General features: G+C 39.3%; 2 protein-coding genes, 1 long non-coding RNA gene and 1 other non-coding gene across 6 annotated transcripts; 2 read left to right on the top strand and 2 right to left on the bottom strand.

Annotated features, from left to right (window-relative positions):
* Position 1: 1 nt before the first annotated feature.
* LOC140557418 (uncharacterized) lies at positions 2–2266 on the bottom strand. Its single transcript, XR_011979817.1, has 2 exons — positions 843–2266; positions 2–573 (listed from the first exon to the last, which is right to left on the bottom strand). It is a non-coding gene; the product is annotated as an uncharacterized lncRNA (long non-coding RNA).
* On the top strand, positions 1636–12486 carry tpd52l2a (tpd52 like 2a). 3 transcript variants are annotated; one of them, XM_072681822.1, is made up of 9 exons: positions 1636–1856; positions 2546–2634; positions 2837–2985; positions 4932–4979; positions 7677–7778; positions 8831–8857; positions 9721–9765; positions 10156–10192; positions 10911–12486. In XM_072681822.1, the coding sequence occupies exons 1-9, from the start codon at positions 1838–1840 to the stop codon at positions 10980–10982; spliced, it is 588 nt and encodes a 195-aa protein (XP_072537923.1). In that variant the 5' UTR covers positions 1636–1837; the 3' UTR covers positions 10983–12486. The 3 variants fall into 3 exon arrangements, with proteins under 3 accessions (XP_072537923.1, XP_072537924.1, XP_072537925.1); XM_072681823.1 differs by lacking the exon at positions 8831–8857 and having other exon boundaries at positions 1637–1856; XM_072681824.1 differs by lacking the exons at positions 8831–8857; positions 9721–9765 and having other exon boundaries at positions 1642–1856.
* Positions 12487–12555: 69 nt separating this feature from the next.
* trnae-cuc (transfer RNA glutamic acid (anticodon CUC)) lies at positions 12556–12627 on the bottom strand. The gene has a single exon. It is a non-coding gene; the product is annotated as a tRNA-Glu (tRNA).
* Positions 12628–13161: 534 nt separating this feature from the next.
* Positions 13162–17566, top strand: ppdpfa (pancreatic progenitor cell differentiation and proliferation factor a). The gene is made up of 5 exons (XM_072681820.1): positions 13162–13332; positions 15932–16032; positions 16167–16244; positions 16361–16457; positions 17159–17566. Exons 2-5 carry the CDS (start codon positions 15978–15980, stop codon positions 17283–17285), a joined length of 357 nt encoding a protein of 118 aa, XP_072537921.1. The 5' UTR covers positions 13162–13332; positions 15932–15977; the 3' UTR covers positions 17286–17566.
* The last annotated feature ends 830 nt before the right edge of the window (positions 17567–18396 follow it).

Here is an 18396-nt window from a genome sequence, read left to right as displayed (position 1 = left end):
CTTGATTTCACATTATTTTATATATTCTTTAATATAATGACAAATGGTCATAGGATACCAAATAACGTATAAATTAGCAACATGGTTTTGGACACATTGGCAACATACCTGCCTCTACAGAAACACTGGGATTTCCTTACTCAAGCTCAGATCTTTTCCCGAGAGTTTTGAGCAAGTGCTTGTTTAACTTGGCTTTCTGTGACATCCTCTCCGCTCTGGACGTCTCCATCAGTTCTCTTAACATGTGGAAAGTCAGGTCCAGCGACGTTGGCTTGTTGCCCGCTAGCCTCTTCGCCCTCTCCGCTGCTCTCGCACGTGCTGCGCTGTGTTTGATGCCCGTGGCGGAGTGAAACAAGTCCGGCTCCGGAACAAGGGTCGATCCCTGCGCTCCTGCGGATGCATCCGCTCTGTCCGCCAACGCCGTGCTACAGTGGTAACCTTCCGCCGGGCGGATCAGACCGCGGTAAACGACAGCAGAATGAGCGCTCCACAAGCGAGAGAAAAGTAGGGCGCTGTGTAACAGAAAGTGGGCAGTTACCCTCATCCTAACTGCGACACACCTACAGAGGTAAACTTAAAAAAAAACAAGATAACTGTAACAAAATCAGTGATTCATATAAAAGTACATAAAGGAGCAATAGCACAATTGGGTTATTTCTCGTCGTTTAAAGAGTTTAAGCCTATTATTCAAGTTGGTAAATTTCAGAGACGGCGTCCAAAACCACAGAATACACCGAATAGCCTGTAATACGTACCGGCCCGACATACTATTTACTATTTGTGTGCAGTTAAATCTTGACTTAAAATATTGGAAATATTAAAAATGAAAATATTTAACTTACCAGCTGTATTATCTATATTAGCCTTGGGCTGAATCTTAAAGTTGTGCGTCGATGTTTTATAGACTGCAGAGTGGTGAAATCCTTAAGGAATTTAAAAGTAGCTTAATTTAGGTCACTTAATATGCACATTTTAATCTGATCCCCAATATGATGCAAAGAGAGAATTGGGATGCTTTGCACCAGTGAACTGAGAATGGGTTTATTAAAAAAAAAAAAACAGACCAGAGACTGGGGAATAGTTCGTGCAGGCTGATGGCGATGTTGGTGCGTTACTTCAGCCCCCATGTCTGCTGCGATAAGACAGCTGCAACACTGGATTTTCGGGATATGTGGCTAGCTAACCTGTTGTGAATGATCTACCTACAGCATTGTTTACGACTGGTTATGAAAAGTGAGAAACTATAGTAAGTTATAGCTCGGGGAGGTGATATTCCCAAGATTATCGGTTAAATTCACCATTAAGGAATATTATACATGTATTTATTATCTCTATTATTGCTCTCCCAGTCCACTGAAACTATACCTGGTGTCAAGGCAACGCCCTTATTAAAACGCATGCTGTGGCAGAGTGGACGACGATCTAAAATATAAATAAATGCAAAAAAAATAAGTTTTAACCTTTTTCCACATAGTTTGAATAGAAATGTTAAAGTTTTTTCGAAAAAATCTGTTTGCTAATAGCCTGCATATTTATGTTCCCATGGGAACAAACCGCGTTTTTTTTTCAGATCTGCCCCATTTTGTTTCGGAAGCAAAACACCAGAGACCAAATACATAATAATATTCCAAAAAGAATAGTTAAACATTTTATGGAAATATATAACTATATAAAACGTTTTATTCCTCTGCTACGTCATCGTCATGTTCCGGAAGCGCGTGTCTCGCTGGTAGTTAAACCCGAAGCTGCTGCCCCAAAGTCAACAGTGCGACCAACGATTTAGCTAAATATCAAACTCTACGTTCTTCTAACATTTATAAGTCCTTTTCCAGTTCACATGGATTCTGCGAACAGGGGTAAGTTGTTTAGAGGGATTTGGGACGTTGAGAATACAGAAACAGTGTCTTAACGCGGTGTGTTTGCTGTCAGCTAGTGAAGTTAGCTAGCTAAGTTAACGTTAGTCGCAGCGTTGGGGAGCAGACGACAGGTCTGCCTGGAAACCCTTAACAATTCTAGCCAACACTTCCGACAAGCCTCGTCGCTGCGGTTTATTTTGGTCATTTCTTACCAATGTAGTCGACTTCTTAGACTGACACCAGTGGTTTAAGCAGTTGCTTGACTGTCAACTAAATGAACGATTCGTTCTTCCATGTTTTCTGTATTGAATGGGCATGTTCTACTGTATGTTTCTGTTGGCACCATCCTATCACTTGCTGTCAGCGAATAGCCACCATGACCACCATCTTAAATTATTGTCTAGCTTTAAAATCTGTATTGATTTCTGTATTAAAATCTGTATTAAAATCTGTATTGTTCTTAGCAAATACATCATACAACAATTTCACACAGCTGGATTTCTCAGCTAGCCAGGTGACATTAGCCAAAAGACAGGACTTCCAAATGAGAAAGAGGTACAGGGTTATTCGTATAGTTCAGTGTTAAGTTGACTTGACAGAAGTGTGCCGCTAACTGAATAATCTTGTTTATAAAGCAACCTGCATTCGGTGACACAACCTGAGCTTTTGTTTTGTTGGTTTGGGTGTAGACTTCACGATGGATGGAGCCAGTGGTGGAACTCTGCCACCGGGTCTGACTGAGGAGGAGGCTCTGGAGATTCAGCTAGAGCTCACAAAGGTACTGGATAAACCATTCTGTTCTGAAAAACGGCAAGCCAACAGCCACAGTTCCTAATAACCAGTACATTTCATTAAAAGCTGAGTCTCAGGTTAAGAAATGAGGGGGGAAAACACACACACAGACCAGCTTGGGGTCCTCAAAAGCTGGGGGATTTGTGCTGCGTAACCATTCAGATATGTTTTGCGTTTGCCTTTTTCAGGTGGAAGATGAAATTCAGACACTGAAGCAGGTTCTTACTGCAAAAGAAAGACATGCTGGGGAACTGAGGAGGAGACTGGGTATAAGCCCTCTTTCTGAATTAAAAAGCAACATCACCAAAGGATGGCATGAGGTCCAGTCCTCCAATGCGTGAGTATCTGCTGTTTGTTAAAGTAACTAAAGTCCCTTTACTGTTTCATCTGAAATGCCATGGGAAACCCTGTTCTCTCTGGCATGCATGTTTTCTCTACTCCCTCTTTCCTGTGAGTCATTTTTGTGTCTTTTCATAATCGTATTCTTCTCCTTCACTCTAATTAGTTTTTTTTTAATCTGTGTTAGAGTGGCCTAGCAGCTAAACCTAATCTTCTTCTCACTACACTTATCTTTACTACATTTCTGCTTCTAGTTATATGAAAACCTCTCAGACTCTTGGGGACTTGAATCATAGAGTTACGTCATCTAACCTGTGAGTTCTCGTGTCTGCTTTGTTTCTATTTGCTAGCTGTGGGGGTGTTGTCACTCATATCACCTGTCTCTCATGTGTCTCAGTTCACGTTTTCTGTCTTAATTCCCTTTTCCCAGAACATTTTGTGTTGTAGAAAAGCTTATTGGAGTAAGAAGTTAGCTAGCTGTCTGTCATAAGACATTTGATATGTCTTTTTGGTTGGTAACATCAGTTAGATTTTAACAGGGTAATGACATCTCCTTACTATATGCTGGTTATTTGATAATAGAATCAAGTCACTGTGCAATATGTTAGTTCTTAAACTTCTAAACTGCAGCTGGCTAACTTCTGAGGGCGTTTTCACACCTGTACCTTTTAGTCTGGTTAAAGAGGACTCTGGGTCCTTTTCATCCTCTGTGCAGTTCATTTGGGCAGATGACCGTAATTTCACTCAGATGCACAAAAAAATTACACAAAAATATGCACCAGTCCACAAACAGAACCTTCTTCATGTTTTTACTTTCTTGCTTCTGGTCTGATCAATAACTCAAAGTATACCAACTTGTTAACAGATTTGGACCAGAGCAAACCAACTACACGTGTGAAAAAGCCTTGAAACTTTGTGACGGTTCTTTAGGACTTGTGCAAACATAAAGGAGGTTGATAAAATAATGGGGACATTCCTAAACCTCTGTTCTGAAGTGTATTTTGGTAGAAATAAATAAATTTAAACGTTTACACAAATTTCAAATGACACCAGACAATATTTAAATAGAAAGAAGCACTGTCCTGTTGCTGAAAGGTGAAAAATGTTAAAATGTTATTTTTTTTTATATTTGTCTACTGTCTTTACACACTACAATTATATGTACTTGTGTACTTTTCTGAAATGTATACAAACATCTAATTTGCCATTTTATAGAAAAGTTAAACTGCAAAATTAGATTTCCCCCATAATGCAGAACGTTGTAGTGTTGTTTAGAGGTTGCCTGGGTTGTAAGAGACACCTGTGCTGCTGGTTTATTTAGCAGCTGGAACATGTTAAAATATTTTGAATGAACAAATGTTGGAGAGTACCATGCTCTGTTTGTTTACATTCAATACTCAAATGCACTATTAGATGAGCTAAAGGTGAGAAATGGGTCTTTTGGGACTGTATCTGTCCGTCACTTAAAGGTTTGGCTGTTAGCAGTAGATATACTTTTACACAATCACTTTTCTTCACAGTACAGATTTGGCAGGAAAGAGGAGTCAAACCTGTTTTAGAAGTCTGTCAACTTTGAGGGTTGGACACGTGTAAAATATTATGTATAAGTAATGCTGTTCACACCTAGAACTACACAAATCCAATACGTTTGAAGGCTACTTGGTAGCCTTTAATCATTTAATAATTCTTTATATTTGAAAGAAAATGAATTCAATTGATTGAATGCAATTGTGTGGTTATGCAGGTATACATTTTAAACTTAAGCTGCCATTTTTGCCATGACAGCAAGATGAGATGTTTTATAGGCTTTACATAAATGTAAAATGTATATGTCTTGGGATAATTATAATGAACTTTGCTGGATTGTTTTTTGCAGTAACTCCTGCACATTGCTAGGGATGAGGATCTTAAATAAAATGTGGAACTGTGTGTCTGTGTGTGTAGTTATCTTACAGCTTCTGCCACTCTGGAGGACATTAGCCGTTCTGACGCGTGAGTTTGATTCTGTTGTTGTCTTTTTTTTTTTTCTTTTTTCTTCTAGTAACAGCCTGTTTTTATAAGGCCTACACTCACAGGCTCTGTTAATGTGCTTAATTTAGACAGCAGATATCTCTCTTTGCCTGGGCCTTGACATTTTTTGGGTTCTAGCCATTGCCACTGTGAGGGAGAGATATTCATGCAGGGGCTTGTACACCTCTGTACCTCACAGATTTATTTTGTGTAATGAAAGCAGCCAAACTGTTCAGATGCTAGGAGCATTAGGCAGATATGTGCCGCTGTATTAATCTTATGGGAGCACAAGTTCTGTCCCTTACTGATGCATGGTTTTTGCTTTGATCAGAATGATTAGTATCAGTAGAGTCCAAGCTTAATTTTAGGACAGTTTAATTATTTATTCTTTTTTTTCCCCCTAATCACCTAATCAAGATGTTTTGTAACCAGCTTCATGGTCCAGCCTGCTATTTGTTAGAATGTTTAAACATTCTTTGGTCTCCTGTGGCTTACAGACTACGCTTTTCTCACTAAAATGAGACTTAATGACGTTTTCATTGTGCTTCACTTTAGTGGATGTACAATGTGACATTGTGGCATATCTCATTTCTCTTTAAGTTTATATTACATATTTAGTTATATATGTGTCCTCATTCACCAATATCTTCAGAAAACATTTCCTAAATTTGTTCTTATCAGATCTGTGGCATGTTTTTAAACTGTTTACAACTCTGTAACGATGGATCCCGCTGTTTTTGTAAATTGAACAAAGCCCAAATTAGACAACATTGATGAATGTCAGAATCTTTAAAGTGGGTTGTAAGGAGAATTTTCTTTTAAAGAAGGTTGGTGAATAAGGCATATTGGCTCTACATTAAACAAACCTAAAATGAGCATTTTTCTAAACATTTTATAGCGCAAGTTCTAGTATTACTTTTTTTGTGGAATATAAATTGGTGCTGTAACCGTGGCACATGCCACATTTTAAACAACAGCTTATTTTCACTTCAAGTCATACAATGCCTATAAAACTATTAGGCTTTTCGCATACAGCTGTATACCACAGAGCAATAACAGCAGGACTGCAAAGGTTTTCAGTAAAGGTGTCATGGAAAAATGTTACTGTTACTAAGCTAATAGGCTGAAGTACTAACATAGGATCTGCAAAGGACTTGGAATCAGCAAGAATACATTTACTGATACTAACTGCATACATTTTAAGGAAATTTCTATTCTTTAACTAATCAAATTGTAACTAAATTCAGACTGCTTGTAGTCTGACTCAGTCTGAAATTAACTTACTCTGAATTGCTAATTTAAAATAATCTAATTCTTTGCTTAGTCTCCATTTTCTGTAAAGGAGACTTGTGAGTACAAGGTGATCATCAACAGTCTTCATAAAGTGTCAGTCTCTTTAGAGCTATAAGACCTGGCAATATTTTCTGCACAACTGTCAAAGTAATATGTTATAATTTTATATATTCATATTTTGGAATTAGTGTAGACACATTTTATTTTATTTTTACATTTTATTCTTATTATAAATGAATGTAACTGTATAATAATTGGTATTTGCAAACTATGGTATTTAGTGATTGAGATGTAAACCATGTCATTCAGTGTGCTAGGTGTGAAATGGTTAATTCTATAGTTGCTTACTGTTTTGTTTACAGTGGTGGTTATTGCAAACCAGGGGTTGCAGCATATCTAACTATATAGTCATTTTATTTAGAATTCAAACCAGCCAGTGAGTCAATATGTGCTCTAAGTTTTATATGCAGAGTTGATAATGGTAAAATAAAAAATGGTAAATGTTAAAAAAGCAAAAACAAAAAAACAGAATACATAAAAGATTATGTGAAACGGTAGATGTGAAGGCTGTTTGTTCGTGGATCGGGTGTGTTTAGATCGAACAGGCCAGGGGAACAGCTGATGGGATTTAGAGGTTAAACTGGCTCAGTGGCTTCTGATTATAGTGTCTTAGCCATGGGTAAGGTCATTGCTTTGGCCGTGTTTGTGAGGTGAAAGTAAGCCCGTTTTGTGTGCTGTTTGTTGGTTCACATGTGCATTTAAGAGCGAGTGATTCCTCAGCAACTAAATCTTGGGTTGGCCCAAGATCGTGGCAGAGAGTAGCAGGTGCTGGCATGTATCACCTGTGACTTTCACTTCTCCTGCCTTGCAGACATGCTTCTTTCACTGCATATGTTCTTTAAGTTGGTTAGCACTGTCCTCTGAGTTACTGAGCTTTCTCAGTTTCTTTTACTTTCAGCTGATGAAAATAACTTCTAACTTTGACCATGGGACAGAAATAGCTTTTTTTTGTACTGAGGTACAGAATTCAGGTACAGACTATCTTAAATGCCTCTTCATATTTTGCTTGTTTTGTGTTGCGGATCCTGTCTTGTTACAGTATATCAGCTTATCAGTCTTTTCTTTTGCTTGAAAGAACTGTTAACTAATTATTATTGTTTTATTAACTATTACACCCTAAGAAAAACCTGCTGTTGCCAAAAAAAAAAAGCTTCAGACATAGCCACCGTCACATGCCTGGTGTTGTGTTCTGGTTCACTTGGATGATTAACCAAGCAGTTGCTTGCTGGAGCTGGAGCTTAAAATAGCCACCATTTTAAACCACATCTCTGTATGCTCAGCAAGTAAACGAATGAATTCTCTCCTAATCTTCTTCTCTCTCTGCAGGTATAAGAAGACTCAGGAGACGTTCTCCCAGGCTGGTCAGATGACATCATCAGCTTTGTCCACAATGGGCTCAGCTATCAGAAACAGATTTGGAGAAATGAGGTTAACTTTCATGTTCCTCTTATTTCATCCCATCCATCCATCACACCCCCCCCCCTCTTTTTACCTCTGCATAATCTTCTTAAGACCTTCCTCTCCTACTTTCTCTACTAATGCATCCCTAGAACAGGGGCTTCCAATACCAGTCCCAGGCACATTACAGCGTGGTTGTGTCTCAAAGCTGAGATTCCAGCAGAGGAAGGCTGCCCTTTTTTGGCTATTATGTCACTGAAAGCTGTGATATTTTGTAGGATGCTTGCTCACTGTTATCTTGTGATCAGGAATCATTCAGTAATTGTGGTTGCAGACTACATGATCACTCAGTGTCAGGGGGTCACAAAATACGATCCTTTACCACAAAAAAATCTCCAACCTGTTGACGTTGTAGAACTCCTCCCCCAAGTTTCTTATCACCCTAATGTCTTCATTGGTTGTAGTTCATTGCTGCACTCACTGCCAGTAACAACCAGGGCATATTTTTCCAGTACTGGATTTGGATTAGGCCCAGATATTTAACCTGCTAGTAATTTTATGACTATGGTGAGCTCTTGGATTGCACCTTTTAACAGTTCACAAACAGTGATCAGATCAGTGCTGAAAAACAGTGCTCTGTGTCCGACATGGGACTTTTGCCTGCAATCTTTAAAAATGTTGACGAGAAGGTTACCGGGGCTAAATAAACAAATAAATAAATATTATGTAGAATGAACTTAACTGCAGAGTACCTGTATTCGAAATGTCTGTCCTACCTCAGCTGTAGCCTTCACTTTGAGACATGACTTATTTTCTGCAATTTTCTCCACATGTCCCATAATCCTACCTAGTTTTAGAGTAGGTGTAGTGGAACACTCCTTATCAAACATAGATTAGGAGTAGCTTACTTTTCAAGTCATATTTTTTCCTAGCTTTAAACTTTTCCACATAACACATTGACCCTTCACACAAATATTTGCTCTAGCATAAATTTGTTAGCCTGTGTTTGCTCTTTGTTTGATGAAAGACTTTTTTGTTCATGACTGTATTTGTTTCCTTTATTGCTGCAATGTGCTGCTCAGAGCCTTAACTTACACTAATTCACCTGGGTAAGAGCCTGCTGAGGAACTGCAATTGAACTGCAACTGTCTTTTCACATTTTTAACATAATTGTGTACTTGTAAGAATTATGTACTGCTTAAGTAATGACACTAATAATAATAATACTTTATCAATGATTTGCTTTTTCCCAACTGAACTGTCAACTGAATTTCAGCATCATTCTCTGGGATGGTTTCCTGCATCCAGATTAAGATTAATTTAAAAATCATCAATTATTTTTAGACTGGATTAAAAGCTTAATCTGAGGCTGGGAAACGTATTCTGTAATATACCAGCATGTCATTGGTGTTTGGCACAAAGTCTTGTATCTCCTTGTGTTTAATTCTATTAGTTTTTTTTTATGTAGTGTATTTATGGGCCTGGCTTGTCACTCAGTCAGTCACTCTCCTGTAAAGTTGCTCTTTTGAAAAAACAAACATTTGCCTAGCAGCAAATACAATTTTGATAGGGTTGGGCAATATGGTCAAAATATTGTATAATTATATTTAAAGACGTTTTCATGATGCACAATAGATGTGATCGCAGACAAAATGCATCAGTAATGATTTTTAATACAGTGATTTTATTTAAATGTGCTGCACTTTATTCAGTTAAATCAGATTAATAACACTGTTTGCAATGAAACTGAGCATATGCTCGATTATGCTCAGAAAAGCATATTGTGAATCAAGCTAAGAAAATGTATCACGATACAATAAAATATTGTCATATTGCCCACCTCTACGGTATATCCAATATGTTTTGCTCTAAACTGTGCACTGTTGGTTTGATGGTGCTTTGCTCTTGGCTTGGCTGATGTTGTCTGCTTGCTCTAATGCTTCTGCTTCTGTGTCCTCACTGCTATCTGAAGTAACAACTACTCCATGCGCCACTCCCTAAGTATGCCCGCTATGAGGTAAAGTAACAGACATGCCAGTTCTTTCTCTCTTTTCTCTCTCTCTCTCATGCTCTGAACCGTTTCCTACCTGTTGCCAAAGTCACAGAAACTCTCATTGTGAGAGTATACTCCCTAAATGTGTTGTACTTAGGAATGGTCCTGCACTGAACTACCCAGATTACTCAGTTTAATGGCAAATCCAGCTTTGTGAAAAACCTCCTTTATATATTTTCTCATAATTTGAATGAGGTATATTTGCAGTCTTTATTTTGTACCTGTGTATCCGTGTCATTGTTCTCAACTTGGATGGCAAAATTGTTTTACATTGAAAACTTAAGAATTTAAATTTTATTTATTTATTTTTGTTTTTTTGTTTTCCCCCTTTGTGCTTTTCTTTACTTCTCTTAGGAACTCGACAACCTTCAAAACCTTTGAAGACAAAATGGTAAGCATGGAAGTAACTAACACACTGACCATACCTAAACATTATGAAAAATTTGCATGAGGGATGCGCCTCAAAATAATAATACTTTTTCAAATATTAATAATAAATTACAATTGTACGTGTGGCCTGTGTCAGAAGGGTGGTGCTGCACTGATCCACTGTGCTGTGTAGCTTGCAAGTTTAATCTTCATGGAAGAGGAATCCTTACCTGTGACCCAAAACTCAACATTTGAAATATGCTACAGGCAAAGCAGATGACTTTTAGGAACGAGTGCTGTGGGCTGATGAAGTCCAAATAAAACACACTTACCACAATTGGCAAAAGTAAACAAAAGTGATCAAGGGAGTTTGAACGAGATTGGGTAATTTGGCCTTTCACAATTGTGTTGGAAATTGAGTAAAATTATAAATAAGTTAAAACATGTAGGAGTTGCAACTGCAGTGAAATTAGAATATGCTGATATTTTAGAGCAGTAGCTCAGAGTTGCCTAAACATTGTACTCGTCCAGAGTACGATAAATAGATCAAAAACCTGTTCAAGATATGGTTATTTTTACAGAATTATTCTATTGAATATAATATTGTTCTATGCATAGCTAGGTTTAATTTGAATGCTTGTTTTTAATTTTATTCTGCTGTTCTCTCAATTTACTGTTTGTGATCAGATCTGAATATTGTGAATACATGATCACAGCTTAGTGTGGTTTCTTTCTCAAAGTCCAAGGTAATCGGAGGTGGACCAAACGGTGAAGGAGCGCATCCCCCGCCTGGCAACAATTCAACTTTTTGAAAAAGCACAAACTCCTTACTAGGACTGACCTCTGTGACCCAAACCACCCCTCAATGCACTCTGCCGAAAGCCAGGAGATGCCATGCGAATTAACCAATAAGGAATGTACTAAGATCCCAAAATGCTGTACTACTGCTACTTGTTCAAAAGGCAAAGCCTGTGTAAGGGTCTGGCTTTGTGTGTCTGTATATATTTAACTCCCTTCCTTCAACTTCTCAAACTGACCGTGTGGAAATGCATGAGGGACGCAGCCTTTTCCAACAACTGTTGCTAATTGCTAATGGTACAGACTGCTTAAAGAGAAACGTTCTGTGCACTAATTAGTTTTTGAGTGTGTAAAAAGGTTTTTGGAATCAGGTCGCTGGTGTTAACAGTGAATGTAGTGGTTGGATGCAATTCACTCATGCCTAGAAGCAGCATGACAATTCAGAGCATCATAAACGCTCCTAGACACACTGTAGAAAACACACCAAGGCTTCCTAGGCAGTCTAAGATGCTGCTGTCACATATGATTGTTACATTCTTATTATGCTAAATATCAAATGCTTATTACTCAGGGTAAAAGGTGCTACCACCTTCAATACAATGTGACTAATCGAACACATCCGGCACCATTTTCACTGCTTTGAGGTATACAAGGTAACCCAATTCTGACTTAAAGTGAAACCATTTTTGTTTATGTGTAAATGTTATGCTTCGCTTAGCCCTCTTTACACCTTCCACACGCCAGACATGTTTTTCTAACCGGGTACTGTAGACATAACAGCTACGTTCGTATACAGAGCTTTTTTTTTGTGGGTACAATGAAGGATTCTGTTATTGTTTATATGTATTTTTTCAGAGTTTAGTTGAATATGCTGTCTGCTGTTGTTTTTTTTTCTTTTTGTTTTTTTTTGTTTATTCTGGGGAGACTGGTAAAATATTTAATCTTTTACTTCTAACATTAAAAAAGGCTTAGTTTACAGAGCTGAGCCAGAATTATGATTAGACAATAACTAGCGGGCAGACAGTGAGGTGGACCGATGCAATTAGGGGAACCAATCATTTTTGGTGTGGAAAGTTAAACTAAAATATGAATTCTGTGACTTCTTTTTGCAATATTAACTGCTGTTACATGAGTTACAGCCTTTGCCCCAATGATCAGTTAAAACCTAAAGACTGTAGCTTTCATCAGTGAACATTCATGAACCTGACCGCTGTATCTGTGCTTGAGGCTTGAAGGTTGTAACGTATTAAGGTTTGGGGTATTTAAAATAAACATTCTTAGAGAAATACTTTAATAAAGATAGAGGTGTAAAGGAGTCTGTGTTGATTCTTCTTATATTTTTTTTGTTTTTGTTTAATCACATAAACACAGTTAATGCATACTGTCGTATGTAAGCTTGCCTGTCTGTTAATGGAGGTTTATCAAACGGCAGATGGCGTCAGAGAGCAGTAAAATATAGCCAACGAGCCCACGGCGGTGCAGTTAAATTTAAGAAGCTACAATAAAATATCTAATGTATGGGTTTGTCGATGTCCTTTTTATGCTGCGTATGAGATAAGAATAATTAATGGACTAAAAAGTTACTTGTTCCCTGACCGGGAATCGAACCCGGGCCGCGGCGGTGAGAGCGCCGAATCCTAACCACTAGACCACCAGGGAAGCTGACGGCGCCTCCGAGGTCTTTACATAAAAACACACCACTGATCAGTATAATATGTTTGTCGCAAACTTTCGGAGTGTTTTGTTATCTAATTAAACTTCTTACTGAGTTAGAATATGCGTATTTCAGCTAGAAAAACACACAAACGTGTAAGGCATGAAACTATAAACTGTATAAGTATAGTCTGAAACCATAGCTAGCTAGCTAAGTTACTCTAATTGTATAATTCACTGAACACACAGTGTGCTTATTTGCTAATCCGTTAGAAGACCCGCTAACATTGCACGTGTCTATGCAGGCTAATGCTGGCTGGGTACTATTGCCTGGTTGTGATCACAGTGATTTGGCTGTTAACATTAGCAGCTGTTTCTGTAAATATACCGCTTTACTCAGACGACCCCTCCATTACAGCACACCAGAGACGCGACAGATGAGCAGCGAGCTTTGCTAGCTAACGTTACCTGAGTGTTTTTAGAGCCAAACCCCGCCCCTGGGAGGATCTGCCGGCTGTGGTCATCTCAGAGGATAAAAGCGCTTGGGGTCAGCTTCGTCTGCAGAGGCAACCGGAGGACCTCGGCGGGTTCCACCCAAGACATAAACAACACAAATGGGCTCCATCGCCTAGCGTTTAGCCCACCACACACCATCGACCAGCTGTGATTGCGTTGCTGCGCCCAGAACATCGGCAGCTCCACATTGTAAAGGTGAGAGAAGTTGCAGTAGGACCTAACCTACACTTGACTGCTGTGTGCTCCAACAAGCCTGAACTGTGGGGTCCAGCATTTTTTAATGATTTTTAAGAGGCTGTGTTTAGTTTGCCTAAAAATCAAGATTTCATTCATTGCTTCTTGGGTTTTCCTTTTCTTTACTTCTCCACAATGACTGAGTGCTCATGCTTGTGCTGAGTAAAGCATAGTCACTCTGCAGGACAGGTTATATAAGCTGGTGGTGTGACTAGTTTATCCTTAGGGATAGCTTACTCACTGTATGTAGCACAGACAGGTATTATCTGGGCCAGGCTCTAAGTCTTAGGGCTCATCTGGAACATGGACGTTCCAGGTGCTTTCCACGACATGGTGCCTCTAAGCCATAAGAAAAACAACAGCCTTATATAAATGAGGTGAAAAAATGCAGAAGAAGCTGTAAAAGTAAAGTTCTGTATGCAGACTGGGCCAAATGGCTTTACTTATGATACTTATTCATGCTGTTGTAAACAAGGTGAACGGACAAAAGGACAAGGTCAAGTCTTGCATGAATATCTCCTCATCTGTGCTGTATGTGATTAGACACTTGGGTCGTGTACAGACCAGTGGTTCTAAACTGCAGTCCTGCTGGACCTCTGTCTTCCATAATTTCAAGTATTCTCTGCCCAAATACACCTGAAGAAGCTCGCAAGAGGGCTTGGTTATTACCAGATGAAGTGGATCTGGTGTACTGGGAGCAGGGAGTAGTAAAATCTGGGGAGGGCAGTGGATCCTTAGGACTGGAGCCGAGAACCACTGGTGGAGACCTTTTACAGTCATTCTTTACCAGAAAAGTTAAAGCATATGATGACTACTTGCCTATTGTAGAGATTGGGGATGTGCAATGATGCTGGAATCATTATAGACCCTGGACACATGTTCAGATCTGAAATTTCGAACTGATTTTCAACAATTAATTTATCGTACTCTGAAATATGGGTGGGCAATCTAACAATATTTAATAAAAGTGTGATAACTTTTGTTATTGTGATGAGCACAATATGCTTTTTTTTTATATGCTTAAAGAAGTGAAGCATGTTTTCAGTGTAATTTGCTGTATTCAGTAGAAGAGTATTTTAATAGCAGTTATCCAAATAACCAAATTAACCAAATCCAGTGTCAAAATATTATGTATTATGTTAAATGTCTAAGTATCATGATATGATAATAGTATCACCAACCCCTACTCTGGGAGAGAAGAATGTTTAGATGGGCAATCCAGGTAAATATAATAACTGTTTATAAATAGTATGTAATGTAGCTAATATAGAGAGATGATGATGATGATGATAAAAATAATCATGATAATAATACTTTTTAGTCTACATTTTACAGTAATGTAAACAATGTCCCTGGCATACATCATGATGTTGAGTTATCAGGATCACCTGTAGTGAACTGAATAGTAAGCATAGGCTTATGGCTTACTTGGCTTTTAGGGCTTAAACCTGGCACCCAGAGGTGCCCTCATACGTGTCCTAGTCAGAGTATACTGGCACGGGCATGCTCTGAGCCCATGCTGTTTCCATGGCAGAGCGCCATGCAATGTGAGCTCACACATGCACGCCTGCCACAGCCTGGTTGATGGGCTTCCCAGACTGTTTTAAGCTAAGCGGATAGCTGGGCATAGAAACCCAAACTCTGCCTCCTGCAGCTGTCGGCACATGTCATTAAAGTCTGATCCCAGGAAGGCATTTTCTGCCGTAGAAGCCAGTGAGCAGTTGTGGCCCTGCGCATCCTGGTCTACCACTCCTTTTCTCCTTTTTATCGAGGTAGTTAACCATCATTCTGGCAACACATGGGGTTCTGTAGTTCAGTACATTACAAACATACCAGCTTACTACTTTTTTTTTTTATTTTTTATTTTTACTTTAAATAGATGTAGGTTATTTTACACGTCTGCTGTGTTGCAAAACGTATGCCTGAACTGGAGTGTTCCAGATGAAGTGTTATTTGATGCAAGTACACCCTCACCCTGATTTATTTTTTTCCCATTGATGGTGTGCTTGCTTAAGGTTAGGGGTTGCACTGAAAATAGTGCAGACATTTGCTGGACGTCTGCCTTCATGGGATGCTTTCTGAGCTACCATGCACTGTTAGGAATGACCACCTCACTCTGTTAGCACTATAGTGTCATACAGTAAAAGGGCTAGACGATGGATCATCCTAAGGTATGACATTGCAATACCTTACAATGATTGACTTGAATTTCTTCGTTATGGCAAAAATGCCCAAAAAATGTTTTAGCTGCATGCTGGACTATTCTGTTGTGATGAACTACATCCCATAATGGGGAAACAGGGAAAGTGGGCAGCAGCAGTTGCTAAGCAGTAACAGGTGGGATAAAAAAAAATGCGTCTAGTTTTGGGGATGAGTGTGCCTGGCTCAGCCTCTCACAGTGCTAGAATCTAGTCACTCTAGGCCCTGCACCAGAGCATGGCGCACAGTGCACAATGATAATTGTGGTGTACTGGCTACTATACTGCACACTGACCTGAGTAGCATGCAGTGTACAGTGTATACTGATAACATCCATTTTAACAATTCTCAAACTTTGCAGGGATTCCATCTTTTCCACGGTTAACACTTGAAGATTGGGGGAAAATATGGCATCAATTCCATCAAGCGGCTCCCTTGTTGCCACCCATGACTACTACCGAAGTGAGTTCACTCATTTTCAACAGTTTATATGTGTATATGGATGTTCTCGTTAGGTTTACAAAAGGACATTTTTAAAATAATTTTCCTCGCCATTACTTTCTTTTAACCTTGTCATGTCCATGTGAATGTTCCAGGGCGCATAGGATCTACTTCCAGCAACAGTTCCTGTGGCAGTTCGGAGTATACTGGGGAAGTCATTCCGCACCACCCAGGTACAGACTGGAGCATACCAACTTCTCAAACACATAAGAATAAAAATGACCTCCAACTGTACAAAACCTTATCATGCACATAGGAACAGTTTGAGAATGGTCTGGTTTCTTTACAGCTCTACCAAGGCAAGACTCCGGCCACTGGTGGTCCAGTTTCTTTTTTGGGAAGCAGAATCCGATAGGAACTCCTAATGGATTTGACGCCCAACAGAAGTGAGTCTAAACATTTGTGTTGGTCTGGGTTTGAGGTGAGGATATAATCTACATGGGCAAAAGTATTGGGACACACTTCTTAATCATTAAATTCAGGTGTTTCATTCAGCCCCATTGCCACAGGTGTTTAAAATCAAGCACCTACCCATGCAGTCTGCCTTTACAAACATTATTGAAAGATTGAGTCGTTCTAAAAAGCTCATTGAATTCCTGTGTGGTATTGTAATTAGATGCTACTGTTGCAACGAGTCAGTTGGTAAAATTTCTTCCTTCCTAGATATTCCACCATAAACTTTGTGATGAACTAGAACAGAGATTGTGAGCCAGGCCTTCTCGTCTGACCTCACAAATGCTCTTCTGGATTAATAGGCAAAACGTCCCACAGACACACTCCAAAATCTTGTAGAAAGCCTTCCCAGAAGAGTGGAACCTGCTAAAACTGCACATGGGAGGGAGAGGGCAACACGAAAAAAAAAAGCTCCTGTTAGTGTCCCAATACTTTTGCCCAATGTAGGTCAACTAGTAACAGTCAACACAGAGTAAAGGGGTGAACATCTCACAACAGTTAGATTATTATCCTTTAGGATGATTCGATTATTTTGGTCTTATCCAGAAATTCATTGCTTGTTGTGGTTCTGCATTGTACTCCTTCAGTTGTAACATGTTCCTGACCTTTTCTTGTCTTGTGGTTTGGATGGCAGGCCTGGAACCTACACAGTGATTAATGGTCAGGTGACCTGCATCGCCCAGGAGATGGTGATGAAGAGGCAGCTAAGCGAGAGCAGTGACTCTGGCAAGCCAGAGCCCACCACTCCCCCTGCCTCCTAAACCCTGTCCATTTAGAATACCTCATCCTACACCCCAACCCGGAGTCCCCAGAGTAGACGCAGGCGTTTGGATTTTTGTTTTGTTTTCTCTTTTTTTGTACTTTTGGTAGAATCAGGCTGCTTTCATATTGTTTCTAATACTACCTTTTAATAATGACCAAAATTGTTTCATAAGAGCCAAAAAAAGAGGCATGTTATTCCCACATGGCTTTGGCCACTTTGTTACTGTGTGCATTATGTCATCACCATACCGTTTGCTATTTAATAAAAGTCTGCAGCCTATAGCTGTGTGTGAGCTGCACTTTCTTATATATACAGAAGTATAGCTGGTACAAAAATATAGACTTATTTAACTCAGCATCTGGCTTTTTCTTGCTGTATGTAGAGTATACACTTACACTAGAGATGGTGAACCAGGAGGGCCATGTCCACTGTGTTTTTGGTGCTCTTTCTAATTCAGCTATGTTCAACACTGTTGGTGTGCATGTTTAAGCACCCAAATCAACAGATGTTTTGATTTGCCAGTGCTGACTTGTTCCTAATCCACTGAATTACCACTAACAAATCAGTCAATGCCCAGATCTCCATTGGTTTCAGGTTGTCCAGAGGTGTGTCCCGAAGTGGCCTGTACATGTAACATGGCCCTGAAACACGATACTCCTCCCAGCAAATCAAAGTGACTAATAGGCAATTACTTACATAAAGACTTTGAAAGATTGTATCAGTGTCAGGAAATTTTAGCCATCTTCAGGCGCAGGCATGAACATAGACTGTTGACGGGGTGTAATATAGCAGCGCGACATGCCTTGCGCAGGGTGTAAGATAGCAGGCCAAGAGTGTTTTATTGCATATGACATTAATGCTGATTTAAAAGGTCACTTTAACTCTACACAGGATTACAAGTTATTATAGTTATTACTTAAAGTTAAGTAATAATCTAAAAGTTAAGAATTATCTAAAAAAAAAAAGGGGAACTGTGCTGGGCTCGGTGAGTAAGTGTGGGTCCACGTAGACTGTTACTGTTCACACCTTTTTGTTCACACCTATTGTTAGTTTGCTCTGGTCCAAATCGGTTAACTGGTTTTTAGACTTGGAGCATTTCCCGCTTGGTT

This window comes from Salminus brasiliensis, chromosome 6 (genome assembly GCF_030463535.1).
Source record: "Salminus brasiliensis chromosome 6, fSalBra1.hap2, whole genome shotgun sequence".
Taxonomy (NCBI): domain Eukaryota; kingdom Metazoa; phylum Chordata; class Actinopteri; order Characiformes; family Bryconidae; genus Salminus; species Salminus brasiliensis.
Note: the sequence above shows the minus strand (reverse complement) of the source record. Positions and strands in the feature narration are given on the sequence as shown.

Excerpts from the sequence above, each read along its gene's own strand:
- tpd52l2a (XM_072681822.1), top strand. Across the intron at positions 2,986-4,931 it reads GAGGTCCAGTCCTCCAATGC|TTATCTTACAGCTTCTGCCA; the intron begins GTGAGTATCTGC and ends CTGTGTGTGTAG. Across the intron at positions 4,980-7,676 it reads GACATTAGCCGTTCTGACGC|GTATAAGAAGACTCAGGAGA; the intron begins GTGAGTTTGATT and ends CTCTCTCTGCAG.
- ppdpfa (XM_072681820.1), top strand. The coding sequence starts at position 15,978 with ATGGCATCAATTCCATCAAGCGGCTCCCTTGTTGCCACCCATGACTAC. Across the intron at positions 16,033-16,166 it reads CACCCATGACTACTACCGAA|GGCGCATAGGATCTACTTCC; the intron begins GTGAGTTCACTC and ends TGAATGTTCCAG. Across the intron at positions 16,458-17,158 it reads GGATTTGACGCCCAACAGAA|GCCTGGAACCTACACAGTGA; the intron begins GTGAGTCTAAAC and ends TTTGGATGGCAG.